Here is a 20562-nt window from a genome sequence, read left to right as displayed (position 1 = left end):
TGAGAGATCAGGGCTGGGAGTGTATGGTAACAAAACCAAAATATCTCTGGCCTTGGGCAGAACAACAACAGTTTTTCAATCAGAGGTCCTGGCGATTGAGTGCTGTGCTAATAATATTATTAGCAAGAATCTAAGAAAGGGTAAAATCCTTATTCTCTCTGACAGCCAGGCAGCATTGAAGGCGCTGGGGTCATGTGTGACACAGCCACGAACAGTAAAAGGGTGTAAAAACACCCTCAAAAAGTTAGCAGAGCGAAACCAAGTCAAATTGTCTTGGGTTCCTGGACATTCGGGGCATGAGGGGAACGAAAAAGCCGATGCATTGGCCAGGAAGGGTGCGGAAGACCAACTGTCAGGACCAGAACCCTACTGTGGTACCCCCATAAGCTCAGGAGTAGCCAAAGTCCAAGACTGGGTCAAGGTTCAAAAGGCTCTGGCCTGGATGAACCACCCAGGTATGAGGACGTCCAAATTACTAATCGACCCCACTGATAAAGGCTGGAAAGACTTGCTGAGCCTTAAGAAAGGGGACATTAGTCTGCTAGTAGGAGTGTTAACAGGGCACGGTCCTATCAGGAAACATCTCAGGACCATAGGGAGGTCACAAACAGACCTCTGCAGGTTCTGTGAGAACGAAGTAGAAACCTCAGAACACTTATGGCTGGACTGTCCAGCGTTGGCCCATAGAAGGCTTATATCTCTGGGGAGGTTATTCCTGGAGATAAGGAAGCTGGGTGTCTTTCAGCTCCTGGGCTACTTGAGGAGCCTAGGGCTGTCAGAATGAATTAAAGGGTGCTACAAAAGGTCTCCAGGCCGAAGTAGCTAGGGGTATGCCATTACCCCAGCCCCCCCCCCAAAAAAAAAAAAAAAAAAAAAAACCTCAAAAATACCAAGAACATTTTTTATAAATAATTTTTCTTCGGTCTAATATGTTGAAATGCAGTGTCTAATTAAATATTTCGGACCACTTTTTTATGCAGTAGGTTCCCCCATTATTGTTTTTGAAACACCACGGTTTATTTGACAAAAATAAATTAAAGCAAAACAAAGAAATAGCCATCGTTAGCTTCAAGGTCAAGCTATCCCCTTGCACTGACAGTCATCTGCTCATACAAACTGATTTCTGCTGTGCACTTGCTTGCTATCTCACAACAGTTTGTGATTGGGTGATTAGTAACTATGGCAACTTGTTGAATGTGTGGATGAAGAGAAACCAAAGAGGCAAAGAAAGAATAGAAGAACAAAGAAGAAAGAATAAGCGGTGTTTTACGTCATCCATTGTTATCTTTATCATATTTTACGACTGTCCTTATTATCTTTAAGAATAAGTACTATAATTTTATGCTGTTTTATGAACTGTCTAATGTTTTTATCAACATTCTTATGTTCTGAAACAACATTTAGTAGTAGCCTATGCTAACTACGGTAGCTTGCAGTACTAGACTTTCTATTGTTCTGTTCTTTACGTGATTTATTGCTGTACGTACAGTGTTGTGTAATTTTTGTTTTGATTGAGTATGTGTGATTTTAAACGTTTCAGTTTTTTTTACTGAACCAAGGTTATTGACTTAACATATCACGATTGCGCAGTACTATAATTTGTATTTTGGTTATGTAAAATGCACTAAATCCGGTTAGTCCGGCCGTTTTGTAGTTCGGCCAGTGGTCCGGTCCCGAGGTGGCCGAACTAGAGGGAGTCTACTGTAGTAAGTAAAGTAATATTAAATTTTTAGTTATAGACTTTGTTATTTTCAAACAAAATATCTCTTTTTACATGTTGTCCTAAATTGCTGTAAACATTTTGTGTCTGAACTAAAACACTTGATACAATGGTTTGGGGAGGGGTTGTAAATATATTTTTTCTCCTAATAATCATTATATACTAACTGTCGACTACAAAATTAGCATTTATTGTGTTACTGTGGCCTTCTGGGACTATTGATGAGTGATGTGCTGACGGCAAGGACAGGCGCTAGGAGCGGATGACTGGAATTCCCGTCACGGAAATGACGTCACGTAATTCAACAAAAATGGACCCTGGACAACTGGAAGTACCATTTGGGATATCCTGACATCATTTCTGAGTAAGTAATCACATAATAATTTTTTAGCTTTTCAGATCCGCAATTATCATAATTATTAGCACTCAATGTGTTAATGTAGGCTTCAGACATTATATTGAAGAAAAATGATTGAAAAACATAACATTCATCTTCAATCTACTTTCTGAAGAAGTCATACATTAAGTGTATAAAGATAAATTGACTTAATCTTATTTAATCCCCTACTAAATTGTAAATGTAATTAGGTCTATACAATTAAAATCAACAGCTCTGTTGTGTTAAATTTACCACATGATGAATATAAATATAAGAACAAATGTTTAGTTAATAATTATCCATGTGCACAAACAACAAATTTACTGGTAACAAATACACACAGTGCAATAATTCAAACCTGTAAACACAACCAAAACACGGGGCTATACAACACCTAACAAGACAATATATGAGTCCTTGGCTCACTTGGTGAAATGTAAAATCAAAGCAGCAATGTTATGGGTATGCTGTTTCTTACAATATCAGTACAGTCCATTCTTGTACTGTATCGACTTCTCACCTCTTAATTTGCTAGATAAATTCCATGACAGGCATCTAAGGCCGGTGTGGATGAACTAATCAAAGGTTAAATAAATAGGCAGCTAACCTACCTTGCAGCTCTTGGAATGCAACTTATTAACTTACTGTTTCAACCTAATAAAAAATACATACACACCACACAAATCAAAATAAAAAAGAATAATATAGCATTATACTCTACTTGAGGAAAAGTGTTTTGAAATTCCTAGAGTCCCGAATGAGGTGAAGCACCACAAATATATACCAGTATGCTAAACACAAATGGTTGAAGCAGTGCCTAAAAATGGCTAGGAAGGAGGTGTCAGGGTTTAGCAAAAGGTAACCAAACAAACCTTTAAACCCCGGTAATGTAAATACACTTAGCTGAATATAAATTACACCTGTACAAAACCATTTGTCCAAAAAAGATTATATATATACAAAACCATCTACAGAATCAGTAAAAAATCCTTAACAATATTGGAAATAAAGGGAACAGCTTTCTGACCTAAATCATCTGCGGGTTTGTCCGTGGGATTTTTTTCGGACAATTTGTCCCCAGCTGAGAGGTCCGAGACACTAGCCTCTTGCACTGTTTTGTGTTCGTCTTTCGATGATTTATCTTCAAACAAGGTTAAAAAAACAATAAAACAAACATAAGGGTTAACGCACAAACAATAAACAATTGTTTAAATAAAGAAATTACCAACAAAAAGCACATGCAGGACAGAGAAGGATATTTAATTTGTTATTGTAAAATAAGAAGATAAAACACAAATAACAATTGACAGGAGAAAACTTACAAATATAATATTATTCTTTGAACTGTTAAAAAACAAATCATCAAAGCTTTTATTCACGCTTATCAATTTTAATCAATTGCATCGCTTTCTTTTTTGTTAGTTTTTTAAATAATTTGAGAAGTAGTTAAGTTGAAATTCTATCCATCCAATTGATTAAGGATTAAAGCAGATGGTTTGGTTTAAAATCTTACAAAAATTATTCTTGCTTCATTATTTAAAAACTCATGCAATGTACCGGTACACTAATAAATTAAACTAATTAGCTTCATTATTTAAATAAATTTCTTACAAAAATAATGTTAAAAAAATTAAACTGCATTATTTTCTCTGAAATATATAATTTATTAGGTCAAGTTATGTTTACAAAAATTAAGTTATAACAAATTAGCTTATACCTTTGACTATGGAGAGAGCTAAAAATTCCATTCCTGTGTAAGATAAAATGAATGTAGTGATTTGAGCCATTGATAAAGTGTGCTATGTAAATTACTGGGAACTATCAAAAAGGGCAACTAACTAGAGATTGTTCAGTGGTCAAAAATTCGACCAAAAACATGTAATGAACAGACTTCTTTATTTTCACCCCATGCTGTAAATATAACATGTGACTGGAGTTTCTTCCATCGGGTTTGATTTTCTGTTTATTTTGATGTTATTTTGTCAACAGCATGGCTACCCATATAAGGCCCATGTTATTTTTTTAAATATTTAAATACAATTTTGGAGTTTATTATGGAGCTTATGTGATTTATTAAGGGATTCTGCACATTTATAGGAAATATATTTCCAACAGTATGCATAGATTTTCCCTGCGGTGCACAAGGGCTGAGAAAAAAGGTTTTAAAGAAACATGCTTACCTATTAATATAGTTAAATCTAATGCTTACTTTAAACCAATCCAAACTAAAAGGAAAACCTTTTGTAAACTAAAACACCTTTTTAACTATCTCAGTAATAAACCTCAAGGAAATTGTATATTTCATAACAAGTGTACAAAAAGTGAGTCATTACATATTTGAGACCATGTTTGAAGTGCGAGATTTATTGAGCACTTTAAATGGTTGAGAATATTAAAACCCACTTTCACTCGTGTTTTGAACATTACTTTTCGCTACACTACAAAGAATAATTATTTTCTTCATTACAAAACCCACAGAATTTTTTAGGTTATGCCTTTGATTTAAAGTTAATATTTACTTTAGTTGTTGAAAGTTGAAACAGTTGATAAAACTATTACAAATATTTGAAGTTGTTGACAGTGGGACATTTTTGGTTGTAAACAATGTTACTTTTGGTAGTAAACAATAGACAGCTGTTGAAAATATGATGTTTCAAAGGTTGTAAACATATAACGAAAACAGCTCAACTCATAGTAGTGTAGTGAAAATATAATTTTACAATTGTAGCACAACCTCACCATTTTCCTGAATGTCCATAAGATAGACATAGATAATAGATAGATAATAGACATAGAACATAGATAATGTTGTTGTGGTGTTGGTACTAACCTGTGTTGTTGTTGGGAGACACTTTGTCGCTCTTACAGCCACAAACATCTATGATGCCCTGCATGGCTCCTAACCTCGGCAACGACACGTGGTTCAGGACTGGCAGGTTGTTTTTTAAGGCATATCTGCAATAAAATTGGAGTGTAAACAAATTTATTTTTGACCTTTATTTTTAGTATTCAAACAAAAGTAGTCCAAAGGAAGGTATCTGCACATACTCCGATAGATGATAGTACCAGGGCTAGAGATATACAACACGCGAGCTCAGAAAGTGATGCCAGGTGGCTCCCCACCACTCCGCCGCTGTGACGTCACGGCGATACCTCGGGCTCCCGGCACCGTATATCTTTGCCTGTGTGAGCGCTGGTATTACCGCACATTTAGCGTTTATTAAGCTCTATGTTGGACATTTTTTATTAGGTATTAATGTATTTTATAAAAGTAATTGATTTTTCAAATAGGATTACGTATAACATCAATTTTAATAAGTAAAAAATTAACTTTAGTAGATATTTAAGGATGGGAGTGGAATGTAAAGCGATGGCTAAGATTACTGTAGTTATTGATCCAATGCATTAAAGTTACTGTGTAATATCTGTGTTCGTATTGCTCGAATGTATCTTAATGTATGGATTATTAATTGTATTTATTTATTACTTATTCATACCTTTTAGGATTCATTGAGGTTATATAAAATACATTGAGGTTGTATAAAAATACATTACCTATACTAAGTATTTTGTAACTTTTACAGGAAGGAAAAGAGTTTCAATTAATCAATTACATTTTTTATAGGCCACATATTTCTATACATTAAAATAACATATAGTAGCAAAAATACATTAACTTGCCTGACTAACTAACCTCAATCTCTGTTGACCAATAACTAAAAAGTCGAGTTTTGGTGTGATTTTACTTTATCAGTTTATATCGTGATTATACGTTGTAAATGTTTGGTTACGATATTATTTATTGTGCCTCGACTGTAATGTGACATTACTTTTAGAAACTTGAGACACTAATTTTTAGCCAGTTTTTGTGAACTTCATTGACTGTTTACCAACAACGAATATCGCGAGTTTGACTTTATCACTTTAATCGTATTTATTAGTTGTAAAAATTGTACTTATTTAGTTTATTAACTGTTTTATGTGGATATACTTACTTAATTTGAGGTCTGGGACATTACATTTAGCCCGTTTTAGAAACATTTCGTCATAATTAACAAACGATTTAATCGCCAAATGAAAAAGGCACAGCAGCATTTTATAGAAAAAACTATAAAATATTTATTTTTGTATATTTGCCTTTATAACTATGTATATTAATGTAGGGGAATAAGTTTACTTTCATTTTCTTTGTTGGTTTGGGTTTTTAAAATAATATATACATTAAAAGTCATAAACATCTATTGAAATGATCAGTATACATAAACAATTCTTACTTCATTATTGATCTCCAATATTATTGCCTAAAAATGTTTACTTTTACTTTATCTCTTGATAATACATTTATTTGGTTTTTATTTTAAATTTGTTGTGCAAAATCGAGAAACTTGTCATTTTATTGTTTTTGGGCCATAACTTTGTATAAATGGTAATTGGAATCTTTTTACATTTCCATGTGTAGGGAAATAAATTCCAAACAATTTGTATATCTTATGAAACATTTTTGGTTCATGCAGCAATTTTTCTACCTACTGACAATATTTTCTACAATATTTTTAATATTTATTTCGTTGCCATTTTCAAATTCTTCATTTCATTACGAACACTTCAAGTTGGAAATAATAAATACGGTTCATAGGTTTGATCTGTTGGTTTAGTTTATATGAATTTTCGAAAATATGACTGCAAAATCGCCAAAAATGCCTTGCCGCTACAGAGTTTGCCCATTGCAAGTTGGAGGGTTAACGAAACCCGCTTTAAAAATCACACTATAAAACTACATTATTATAAACACAATTTTTAATATGCGCGTAGATGCTGGGCGACATATGCACTGCCGTGCTAGACTACCGTTGCGCCTCGCGCCGATGTATCTCCGCTACGTCACTGAGGAGGGGCGGGGGAGGGGAAGTAGGATCAGGCGGCGACCGCTAACATCAAAGGAGTGAGCCAGCCCTTGTATATCTCTAGCCCTGTGATAGTACAGCTTAACTCAAATCATCTCAGCTCAGCTAAAATCGATAGGCATAAGTGAGTTGTTGTCGCCATTTACCCATTTAAAATACCCTTGTTTGTTTTTCTCTCACATTGTTTTTCATTTTTTTCCTCTGACCGGTGAACCCACTGGGTAAAAGTTGATAAGCTGGGAGGATGATTTGTGAATTGCATCTAAAATCAGATTTATTGCTACTTACTACTTACTTTCTCCCCCTATAAATGCCATTTGGGGAAAGTATTTCTTTTGTCAAAGTTTTCAAGTGTGACTTATAGGTGGAAATATTGTAACTGCAAGTAAAATACAAAGTTCAAAATGTAAATATAGTCCTAAGGAGTAATGTATGAACAGCTGATTCACAGCGGCATCTAACCTTTGGCTTATTTCTCTCCGTTTTCTCAGGAAGCCTCCTTCAGGAAAGAGAACCATGAGTTTACGGTCACGTGGAATGTACGAATCTCTTATGTGCTTCTTTAACTGGAGCACTGCTACATCTCTGTGTCGTCTGCCCTGGGGTGAAAAATAAAAACGATAAACTTAAGTATCACCTTTATCAAACTAAAAGTGGCCCCTAAAGATTATTAGAATTTAAAACTAAAACTATACAATTCGCAGAAATATGACTTCCCTTTCAATAAGCCAAATTCAGCTGTCTAATCCAAGTCAACTATAATTGTGGAGTAAAAACTGTAAATAAAAATAATTATGGCAGCAATCGGCAATCCACAGGCACTGATGGTGTAGCTAGACTCAAAGACTTACTTTTCTACCATTGGTAACTTGACATCCTTTCTGCCTCCCAACGCAGAGGAGATAAAAAATAGAAACTAATTTAACTTACAAGCCCTATTTACTACTATGCTTTGCCAACTTTCTATTGTTTATGGTGTTTATAGGACAGGTCTTTGGGACTAAGACAGGAATATTGTAAAATCAAACTCCTTGAATAGTCCATTAGTTTAACTAGTTGATTACAATGCAATAAGCTTTGTCATTCTGTAATTATCATCTTATGACATTGCTTTTCATGCTTTATGACTTTCTTACTTGCGTTTTAGTGGTAGAGTCATAGGACAGCCGTAACTAAAATTTCAATTTCAAATAGATATTTGACTCTAGTTCTTCTACACCTTAAATATTTCTTTTAAAGCATCATCATAATATTGTGAAGGTTTAAACGGGGTTTGTGGGGAAACGGATGGATTTAAAATTCCTATTGCTCTTACAGTTTTTAACATAGAAAAGTTTTATTGACCATAGACATGAAGGAAAAGTTATGCAATCTACAAAATGAAACTGGCTACCTTTTTTAAGTTTTGAAAATTACATCACTAAAATTGTGGCTATTGTGAAACAGACACAAATTTTCAAGCCTTTCTCAATAACGTCCTACTTTGTTCAGTAATTATTCATTGATTAGTTCAATATGGCTTCTGATTGTGGCCGTCAATTCATCGTAAGTACTTCTTTAGTTTTTTTAGTTTCATGTACTTTTTACTGGACAATTAATGTTACTTGACTTAATTTATTGGGCAATTTTACCTGTAATATGTTTGTTTTCAAAACTTAAATAAAATTCTTTACTGTTTTTTTTACAGTGGTTTTTTTTTTAATTTTCTATTTTATTTAGACTCGCCACAGCTGATTTAGGTTTTACAATGGAGACCATACTTTATAAATAGAAATCTAAAAGGAAAATAATTCTAAGTGAGGTTATCTTTGCTACAATAATTTAACAACCAATTTCCAGTTTTACCATCAATTCTAAATCTAGGGTAGAACAATGGCGGAGTACAAGACTTCAGTCCCAAGGTCTCAGGCTCAAATCCCCCCGATCGGTTATAGCTTATAACTATTTGATAATAACACTACCTCGGTATATCTTAATAATGTGTAACACAATTACAACACAACTAATGTGTTTAGACAATTAATAGGTAAAGAATTCCTGGGGCTCTAACTTATTTTAAAGTAGACTTTTACCACATGACTTACCGACAGTATAAAGAAGTCTTCGTGGATGACGGAGACAAACCCGAAATTGGTAAATTTGAAGACCCTGTCCATGATCCACATGATGTTGGGCAGCACCTGTGGTCGTGGGTTGAACGTAGCCATCAACATGGGTACGTCTGCGGTACTCTGATGGTTGGCTATCACTAAAGTCCTCTCCTCTGTACACTGGCGGATGTCATCTCCCACCTCTACAACTGTGGACAACATGCAAATTTCGTTATTCGACAACCAAAATTAATTTTGCTTTGCACGCACAACAACTTTAGAGTGACATTTAAAAGCTTATCGACCAATCACAAAATTAATTAACCTTAGAAAATGCTCCTAAAGAGTATTAAATATACCAAGCCTGTTCATGTTATCAGTTGTTTAATTTTTCCAATTAACTAAATGGTTTTTAGCAAATTTCCCTATGGGGAAGTGGCTATTACCGTAGGTGGCACGGTAAGACCTGGAGCCGACAGATATACCTTTTCATTTTTATGTCCCTAGAGGCCAAAAACACTATTTGTTCAAATTTATATATATGTCCGATAACTTGCGTATTTTTTGACCGAATTTGATGAAATTTTGTTTGAAGGTATAAGGCGGGATGAACTTGAATGAGTTCGCGGGATGAACCAGCATGATCGTACCATGGGAACAGGGTTTTCTGGGGGGTTTTATGGGGTAAAAATTTAATTTTTCTCATTTTTGACCATCAAAACACAAAATTACCCAATTTATCTCTAGACCATTTTAAAAAGCTTAAAAAAAAATTAGTATACCAAAGTGTTTCTGTACGGCTATTGTTTACGGAAAAAAATAAAAAAATTGCAAATTTAAAAAATTCCCTTGTTTTTCTTATGGAGAATAATGTAAAATGGTGTAGTTTGCATGTTAATGGAAATATTTTGAGTCTATACTAAGCTACTAATATTTTACTAAAAACACACTTTATTAGCCTCCCTGTAGCAGCAATCCTAGGTACTCGTTAAACCTTATGTTATTTGAATAGATTTAATTTAAAATCAATTCAGGCAATTGGAAATTCACTTAGTCTGCAGGTTTGCTGCGGCGGGGGTATTTTATTTATTTATTTTTTTTTTTATTTCTGGTCTTGGTGGATTAACAAATACAGTAGGCTAGTCCCTAACAATAATTGTAGACCTTGTTTTGATACAAAACTGAATTCGTCTTCCCGATAGGATCAAATACATAACATAGGGGAAAAATTAAGATTTTAACAGAATGGTTGAATTAAATGAACACAAATAACAATGAATAATCTGTTGGGATGGAATAGAACATATTCAAGTATTTAGCATTGGGAAGCTAACTGTAAGCTGCCTACAAAAAATATTTATGATCTTTTTAACACTGTAGAACCAATCTTAATAAAGTGAAAACTGAATTCACACTCGACAAAATATACAATACACTTCAAACATATACAAGTATTCCATACATAAACAGACATTTTAATTGTTCAAAAATAAAAATAAATCTCATTTTAAAACATAAAAAAACTACAAAAACTCCCTAATTTATAACCACAGAAAAATGATAGGAAACACTTGTAGAGTTTACAAAGCTAAGCAATTTCATTATGAAATGAATGAAACTGAAGAACAAAGGGACGAATACACCTTAGCCAGGTCAGTGGGTGAGACAAGCGGGGGATGAGTAGGGGGTGGCGGGGAATGTCGGTTGAGAGCAACTCCAGAACTGTTGATCCAAGCACATAATCTTTTTAAGAACTCCTCAACTTTCTTGTTCAACATGACAACATTCTGGTGCAGTTGGGTTATATGAGCTGAGCTGACACATCATATTGCTACCAATTGTCAGAATTATTGACAAGTTTACTTTGGAATCGTAACACTGAATTGGAAAACCTTTAATCAAATCCAAGATACTTATACTAACATTGACTACCCTAAAGGATACTTATTTGCTGGTTTGAACTTTCAAACCTAGCACATTTTTGGGTGTTCTAAACTTCTGATGACCTGCGCTTACTTCAAAACAACTTTGAAGAGTTGAATTGATAAGCAGTTAGTACTAACGGTCAAATTTACTGACAAATTTGGAAATTGTGAAAAGTACATCTACTCTAAGAAGTTCAGGTTTGGTTGTACTAATTTCAAGATGCTTTTAAAAATATAAATAATATTACACATTTACGTATTAAAAACTGAATCGGCAGCAGTAAAATATTACCGGATTTATCTTACATTTTAGAAAAGTATTTTTTTGTAAAAATTAATTGACAGGTTGTTGGACAAGTGATAAGAAGATAAAAGCCCTATTTTTTAGATATTTGGTTAGAAAGTTTGAGGTTATTCCAAAAAGGATCTAGAGAACTTTTATTGATGATGGGATTGGGTAAATACTCAATAATTTAACCAAACAAACATTTTGACACCTTTTTCATAGCTATGTAGAACAGTATAATTCGGAGGGCAAAAAATTCTAAACATTGTCAATCGCTGTTTCAATATGTTATAGATAGTTGAAATTGGAAAAATATTTAATATGTTACATGTTTTTTATCAAATTTACATCCAATTTAATTTATATCTTTCTGTAATAAAACAATTTTCAAGTTATTTACTTGGCTGAAGATGGTTCAGCCAATGTTCCTGATACATTGTGTTAGGGATATTTTTTCAATGTAACAATAACTGTTTACAATGATTCATTAAAGTACAGTATAAAACGTTTTGCGAAATGAATCTAGGCCAGTGTCAATAACCCCAAAGTTTTTAATACACAAATATTTTGATTCTAAATCTGCTTAAATGTTTAGACATAGCGATATAGTTTAAAAATAAATTGTTAGTAAACCTAAATATTTTAATCGTTAATCACTTTACCTTTTATGAATGATAGAGTTAAATACAAAAACTAAAAAAACTCTCAAACAAACCAAAAGATATCTTCCAAGACAACCCAACAAACAACATAGTTTCTGTTCTGGTGATGTTGGATATCATAATTCCAATGTACATTTTTTTCTCGTGTCTACGCCAGTACACACTTGACAAGTTACTTTTGAAACTTGTTTGATTGTTAAGCAATATACAATTGATGTATCATTTTTAAACGATTTAACCTAAGATGTTTATGTTGTTCATTATAATTTAGATGACAGAATATTTCTATTCTGATTACCCTTGTAAAAAAAGTTGTGATTCAAGCAAAAACTACCTAAGCTTTAAATATTTCCATGCAAATATTTTTCATGATGAGCACATTTAACTTTTGATCATGACTTGAAAATTGTAATTTCTTTGCATAATGGCAACCGATCAAGGTATTCTTAAAATGCGGGAGAAAAACTGACGAATGAATTGAATGTTATAAATCAAAAAGTGTAGCTAGAGTTATCGTTGTAAGTAGCGAGTAAGTATTGTGTGTTTCATCTTTCTTATCAGCCAAGTGCAAGTGCTTTTATCTATTGAAACATTCAACAGATGAGAAAAAATTGTAAAGTTAACAGGAAATAGATAAATGTCTTCTAACATCATCAATTGTGTTCGAAAGTTAATCATAACTTAACAACATTGTTGTTGTCTATAAATGGAAACAAACAAGAAATCTGTGTGCACTTTGATTCTATTCTGTTCAAATGCTACGTGGTATCAAGTTTAGTAATTCTGAGAAAAATTATAAACAACTGTAGCTATTTAAAGAACTTGACAAAGTCTTTGATCATGTTACCAAGAAACAATGACTAGCCAGTTCATAGACATTATTTCACGCCATTATTACATCACATTTATTCTCAATAATTCTCAATTATATGATAAAAATAATTCACTAGACGATAATTCTAAACAAACTATATATCTTTCACTGTATCTTTTCTAATGGGAATTTAAAAATTGTTAAAGGAAACAAAATTTATAACAAAACGTTTACAAATATTAAATTTTTAATGATTTATAAACTAAACAACATTTTCTGTACTACTTAGAATTTTATTATTTTTATTAGTACCTACCTACCTAAAGAAAAAACATAAAAAAATGTTGAGACTTTTTTCTGAAGCTTTCATTGTCATAATGATTATTAGAGAGTAAATTAGTAGGTGTTGGTCAAAACTGTTTTATTGATTACATGGCTATTAAAGTTGTTTTATAGGTGATTCCCAAGTGTACAATAATAAGTGGCTATGTTTGCGGGTGTTTAGTTACCCTTAAGCTTCTAGCTCAGAACAGTTGGATATCTGAGAGGTTATAGTGTCACGTAAATTATAAGGTTGCCAATTCTGAGAAAAGTCAGTAGCTTGATGGTTCAAACTGGACCCAGTTGTCCTTGATCGTTGGGTACTTAATAGATGATCCTAGCAAGACAGCCGGTCTTAAGCCGCATTCTCCCTATAACGATGTGGACTTGGCCGTATGGCACAGTTGTGCAAACGACACCGTGCTATGCGCCTTAACCTAAAAGTGTAAATGATATCGACAGATTTTTAAAATTCACTTTGAAAGATCGGACCAAAAATGCCTGCGTCTACAGCTTTGCTTGTCCCTACTCCAACATGCCCCTTGGCTTCCTTTGGTCTGGACCAACAACCCGTTGGTTTGGAATCGGCAAGCGGAATTGCCAATCGGCACAAGCCGGCTGCACATCTACATTTGCCGATCGGCACAATGCGCCACAAGCCAACTGCGCGTCCACATTTGCCGATCGGCACAATGCGGCACAAGCCAACTGCGCATAGTGGGGATGCGGCTTTAGTCAGTAAAAAACTAAGGTCACCTAACTCAATTCTAAAGTCCTTTCCTCAAAATTGGGTTAAAATACAATACACTTTTGTTCCCATCTTAGTTGATAACATGGTGCAGTAGAACTCCTACTAACTAAACTTAAATCATCCGAACCAAATGACCTCAAGGAGGAGAAAATCCTGCCAGAATAATAAAGTTAATTGCAGTTAGTGGTAATCCATTACATATTTTAATGAGTGTCAATTGTGGCCATCATGCTAAGAGTCGATGACTTAATCGGCCAATGATACAATTATAAAATATAAGACTTTTTAAAGAATCTAACCATCCAGATGGGGTCCAGATGGGGTGTGTGGTGGGGTACTGAAGCAATAATGATGAGTTTTGTAGTGTCATGGTTGACGTATAATACTTTGGCACAAGAAAACACAAATAAAATAAAAATGTTCCACACAAAAATTTGAGAAGTTTTGACCGCTATTCATTATAAGCATTTATTTTTCTTTCAAAATGCATTGAAACTAAGGCCAAAAACTCACTGTCATATCCGGCTGACCAGCTCCACATAGAGACCATCGCCAGCAGCCAGTGGAAGAACGTTCCCTCTATCTTCCAGTAGAGCTCTGGGTTGTAGCGCTTGAGTGGCAACAACACCAACATCCACACAGCGTACGTGGGGATACAGTAGATGTTGTTGAGCAACACAAACACCGTGCGGAAGATCACCTTGCACGCCAGCAGGATGCTGCAACAACACCATGACGTGAATTTTGTGGAAACAAGAAAGCATTCAAATATTACCTTACAACTTTGACAGCGTTTAGTTTAGTTCTTTAACTCCAGACATGATTTTGGTTCCCTTATTTATCCAAATGGATCTTGTTGATTTTTCATTTCAGCTATACAGGGTGGCTGAAAAGTAACTTGCACCCCCCTTAACTTTTCAACAATTAGAGATATTTGAAATGCATTTGTGGCAACCTTCTTAGACATGAGGGGCTACAATTATTATGGTCATTTTTGAACATTTAGCCCTTAGGGGTAGTGGGGGTAAGGGGTAGCTCAAAATTTTCAAATTACAAGTAGTCGAGTTTGGTACCATTTTACAGGTCTTGACGAAATATACAAATTGACATAAAGAAAACCAAAATCGGCTCACTAATAACAAAATGGCGCCCTAAAACGTTTAAAATCCAAATAACCATGAGGGTGGCTGAAAATTAACTTGCACCCTCTTTGACTTTTTAACTGTTTGAGATATTTGAAATCAGTTTGCGGAAACTTGTTTGGATATGAAAGGCTACAATAATTATGGTCAAATTTGAAAATTTTGCCCTTAGGGGTAGTGGGGTAGGGGTTAGCTCAAAATTTTGAAATAGCAAGTAGAGTCGAGTTTGGTATCATTTTACAGGTCTTGACGAAACATAAAAATTAACATAAAGAAAACAGAAATCGGACCATTAATAAAAAAATAACAGCTACAAATGATTAAGACAATGGTTTATTAAAAGTGATTTTGAACTGCCATTTTGTTATTATTGGTCCGATTTCTGTTTTCTTTATGTCAATTGTTATGTTTTGTCAAGACCTGTAAAATGATACCAAACTCGACTATACTTGCTATTTCATAATTTTGAGCTAACCCCTACCCCCGCTACCCTTAAGGGATAAATTTTCAAAACTGACCATAATTATTGTAGCCCTTCATATTCAAACAAGTTGCCGCAAACTGATCTCAAATATCTCAAATAGTTAAAAAGTTAAAGGGGGTGCAAGTTTATTTTCAGCCAACCTCATGGTTATTTGGATTTTAAACGTTTTATTGCGCCATTTTGTTATTAGTGGGCCGATTTTGGTTTTCTTTGTGTCAATTTGTATGTTTCGTCAAGAGCTGTAAAATGATACCAAACTCGACTACTTGTAATTTGAAAATTTTGAGCTACCCCTTACCCCCACTACCCCTAAGGGCTAAATTTTCAAAATTGACCATAATAATTGTAGCCCCTCATATCTAAGAAGGTTGCCACAAACGCATTTCAAATATCTCTAATTGTTGAAAAGTTAAGGGGGGTTCAAGTTACTTTTCAGCCACCCTGTATAGGTTAAATATTGCAAGAACAGTACACCCTTTAACCCTCCACGGGTGACTTTGATTTTAAAACACGGAAGATGACTCATGGAGTTTTTTGATAAAACTTGTCGACAGGGTCTTTGGCTACCATGACTTTTGCATTCTGACTGGATTTTAGGGTTAGGGAAGATTTTAAGTTGGTTCCCAGAAAGATACGTGTGTGATACAGTGAATTTAGCGCCTGCCAATGGGTAAAAACACAAATTATATTACTAAATACAAGCTCCTGTGAAAATGAAAACTCAGGTTACCACTAAAGGTTGATAGACACTCTAGGCTAATGTTAGGTAATCCTGAAAGGTCAGTTTAAACAAGCAATTAAACACTTAGAATAATGTATTTAATAAATGTATTAATTAATAACATTAATATTATATGAATTAAACGCTCAGCTGCATATGCATCCAGTTAAAGTCATATTGTACCTAGTTAGTTGGAGGGTAATCATCTTGAATTTTGTTAAATGATTGTATATTATTGTATCAAAAACATGTCTGTAAGTTGAATGATTAAATTAAAACTAAACAAGCTATCCAAGTTGTATTGTAATTCTTTAAACAGCCTGTAGTCAAGTCACCTGCAACGTTGAAGATATACATATTACCTCTATAATGCTGAGAAATATCGTTGCACACTTGACAATACATCTGCATAAACAAGTTTGTAGAATATGTTGGTTTTATTACTCATTTATCTTACACAGACTACAGAATATTTGGTCGCTTAATACAACTATTGAACGTCTTATTGAATTTTTTGCACATGTATTGTAGTTTAACATAAATTTGTGACACAAGGCCAAAAATAATGTTTTAAGCATCTTTTAAAAGGCCAAAAATTTAACTTCGGCTCTGACAGTAGCAAAAATTATTTATATTTTCATACAACATATAAGCTTCAAAGTTAGTGTCTTGGAGAATAATTGTATCTCAAGTAGTATTCAAATAAGAAAAAATGATTTTAATCTGCAAAGATTCTAGATAAAAAACTAACCAAAATAATCTATAAATAAATAGTATGTACATTAGACATTTGTCCACACCAATATCCCTCCCACCTCCATATTCATTTGCAGATAATTACAAAAGTGAGTGACATATCTGTACCAAACAAGACAGCTGATTTAGAAAGATGATAGGAAAACAGAGAGAAATATTCAGTTGAGCTATCACTAACTACTTTTGGCTCTGGCACAAATAACATTGGTTCAACAACCTTTCAGGCTGTTGATTCCAGCAAAACAAAACAATTAAATAATAATTTAAATAATAACTGTTGAGTATTTAACACGTAGGTCGTCATCGGAGTTCATAAAAATCGGTCATAATAAGGATAAGAGTGTACTAAACTACTAGAACAGTGTTTCCTGATCTCAGTTATTGTCTCATTGGACTTTATACCACCTCACACCCCTAAACCTGGCACACTACAGTTTGGTCTCGTCCAATGTAGCAGGGAATAATCAAAACCTACACAAAAAATCATCAAGAGCTGGAAAAAGATTAAAGATGGGAATTGGATGATGAGTTTAAAAGAATATTATGATGGGCAATACTGACAGCTGGAAAACAGGTTTTACACAAGGGGCTATAAAAATAAAGTTTCCTAGTGTCCCTGAAAAAATTCCACGAATTTGTTTACAGTATCTGGTAGTTTCTTGGAGGATTGCCAAAGACTCAATACTAATGTACAAATGTAAAATAACTTTAAAAATAGATTGACATTTCCAAATTCATCTAAGCTCACTATAATACAGATTCCATTTAACCATTAACCATTTTATATGATCCTTAAAAGACATTGAGATAAAGAATTGTTTATCTTATTTAAATTTCGTTGTAGCTCAGTAAATGAATTTGAATATTGGGACTAGTGCCAACTCTAACAAAGTTTACAAAAGTGCTGGACGCTTTCCAAACGTTGTCTGACGGCAAAACTTACGTCGGTCAACCGTTCAACTGCGAGACTCAAAACATTGCACAATGTACTCGGTACACCATAAACTGCCAATACAGTAAACCCTCGAGCACTAAATCAAAATCAAGCTAATTGGGGGTTCTAGGTCATCATCATAAGTGGGGGTTGGATTAAATCATCTTCATATTTGCAACTAGCACTATCCTGGACTGTTTTGGTAGGTAGCCTACCTCTAGTTTATAATGAATCACCTTCTAAAAAAAAAACTTGATTAAATATATTCCGAGTTAAAAAATACAAATATTAGTGCAGTAAAATGTACAGCAGCTCTGTAGTTTACAATGGCACATTCCTAGATTAGCTATAAAATATGTATATGAACAGCTGTCAAATAGCTGTCTAATTAAGCAAAGTCTCCTAATCAGAGTGGCTTTAACATAATATCTCAATCTTTGATATGATCATTGTTGTAGATTATCGACGTCTTCCTAAATAATATTTCAAGGTCTGCGTTCACAGTCCAGTTCACATTGTTCATTTTCGTAAACGATTTTTATAAGAGCTTATATCCATCACAATTTCACAAATACAGTAATGTAGTTGCTCACGCTTGTGAGTGAACACATACATTATCTTGATTATAGATAAATGTTTCTAATTAGTGATGTTTTAAATAATGGGTAAGCGTACAAATTTTAAATATTTTTTTTACACATGGTTTTTTTCAAGCTGGTGAAATTCTCAATAATAAGGTACTGTTATTTGTACTAATATATTTAACAAAACGGTCATAATTTTAAAATAATTGTTTCAGATTCTTTGATGAATCTAAAATACAAAAGCCAATTACAATAATTGTTAATTTAAAAAGCTGCGAGCCAGAGCAGAGAGAAACTTTTATAACACAAAAACAGCAGACACAACTTTGACAAAATACTTTCACTAAAAGTCTATTATAAGTTTTAACTTATTCTATTGATTTACATTTTACCTTAAAAGTTACTTTGTACATTATTCAATTATTTAGCCATTACTTGTAATGTTAAAAGATCTTTCCTTTTCACCTAGATGAATGATTATTAATCAACCATTGATGTTTAAATTTTGATGAGAGCTCTTAAATTTGTATTTTATTGGAGTAATTCGATTTTTTAGTCTTAGATGTCTTTGGTACAAGTTGAACAAGCAATTTATTTTTATTTTAAACAACATTGACCAACATTGACTACTTGTGGTGAAAGCAAAACTGTAGGGACAACGAAATCCCTCAAAATTAACGAAATCACTTAAATGTGTATTATTGATGCACAAAATGTGGTGAACAACACCTAATCTTAATATTACTCTAGCATTGAAACTGGTTAATTTAAAACATCTTTTTTCCACTTGGGAAACTTCTATGACAACACATTCTTAAGCCAATCGCTAATTCACGAGAGAACTGTTTTGTTAGATTGTCGTTCTTATCAAAATGTGGTCAGAATGACTAAACAAATTTTCACACTAGACTCAAACCATAAACAACGGAGACTTTGGTGTCCTTAAATAGAATGTTATGTTATTTGGAGGTACTGTAAAACCTACACAAACTGTGCCACTTGTTATAACACACGCTCTTATCTAATCCCTATTTACATACATTCATATCTGTTACCAAATTAGCTTAATGTTACCGTATGGATATAATTTTAATGTTTCATTAGAAATTATTGTTATAATTTTACATCTACAGTAATACCACAATATATAAAATCCTTTTCAATTTAGTCATGTCAAGAAAAACTATTACTCAGCTGACAACTATTGGAAATCTGAGAACAATATGTTTATAGGACGGCGGACATCCAATCAGCTGTTACAACAAGGCAATCAAATCAGCTGATGAGTCAGTAAGTGACTCGAGTGGAAAGCCTCATTACGAGTGTTGTCAAAGGGTAAAAATAAACCAAGTGAAATGAACCCGATCGATCACCTTTGAAAACAAACAAGTCCCCTCTGGAATCCTCACAAGTGTAAGATTGGGCCGCTGAGATGACTTCAGCTATTAATATCTCAGATGTTTTGAAGAGAGGTTTTCCACAAAACAGTTATCACCGGAGTATTTCAGGGCTAGCTGGTTATGACTCATGGAATGACTAATTTTAAATTTGTAAAATCACAAGCTTACACTTGAGTTGAGAATGCAACTAGGCTTATGTTTACCCAAATACGAATAAGGGTAAGTGCAATAAGGAGAGGGATGCCTTGGGTAGTTTTGTTACTGATTAAGACCAGCTGTTTCTTCAGCCAGTTATGTTCAAGGACAGCTGAGCCCAATTTTGAACCATCACAAAGCTACTGACATTTCTCAGGATCGTTCGGGCATCTTTTTGATTACCAGGCGAGCGCTAAAATTACTCAGCTAAATGTTATTGTTTATCTTACTTCCTAAGTTTTTGTCACCATTCCAAAATTATGTCATGAGCTATGTGATACTGTACCTCAAAAATATAAGTACAGTATCAAAAATAACTTTCATATTTTTGAGAATATCTAGATTCCTTTGTACCTACCAGTGTAAAGAAAATATTTGTTCAGATTCAAAGATTTTTCCAAAAAGACTAACTTTCCACTTTTTAAATGGAGTAATGGAAGTTGGAAGTGATCCTATACTAGTAGCATTGAAGCTTCCCTTAACACTCTCTTGTC

At 33.7% G+C, this 20562-nt stretch overlaps 1 protein-coding gene across 3 annotated transcripts in view; it reads right to left on the bottom strand.

Annotated features, from left to right (window-relative positions):
- The window catches only part of LOC128985658 (acyl-CoA:lysophosphatidylglycerol acyltransferase 1-like), a 71862-nt gene that overhangs the window by 16627 nt on the left and 34673 nt on the right, over positions 1–20562 (bottom strand). For 2 of the 3 annotated variants that reach the window (XM_054405415.1, XM_054405416.1), the window contains 5 exons: positions 14366–14571; positions 9088–9302; positions 7466–7602; positions 4930–5054; positions 3127–3240 (listed from right to left, as the gene is read on the bottom strand). In XM_054405415.1, coding sequence (XP_054261390.1) covers positions 3127–3240; positions 4930–5054; positions 7466–7602; positions 9088–9302; positions 14366–14571 — 797 coding nt within the window. The remainder of the gene's footprint in view (positions 1–3126; positions 3241–4929; positions 5055–7465; positions 7603–9087; positions 9303–14365; positions 14572–20562) is intronic. The other variant, XM_054405417.1, reaches the window with a different exon arrangement.

The sequence above is a fragment of the Macrosteles quadrilineatus genome, unplaced genomic scaffold, assembly GCF_028750875.1.
Source record: "Macrosteles quadrilineatus isolate MER2022 unplaced genomic scaffold, UCM_ALF_1.0 Scaffold_2__2_contigs__length_208266976, whole genome shotgun sequence".
Classification (NCBI taxonomy): Eukaryota; Metazoa; Arthropoda; class Insecta; order Hemiptera; family Cicadellidae; genus Macrosteles; species Macrosteles quadrilineatus.
The sequence above is the reverse complement of the archived record's forward strand: the minus strand, read 5'-3'. Positions and strand labels throughout refer to the sequence as shown.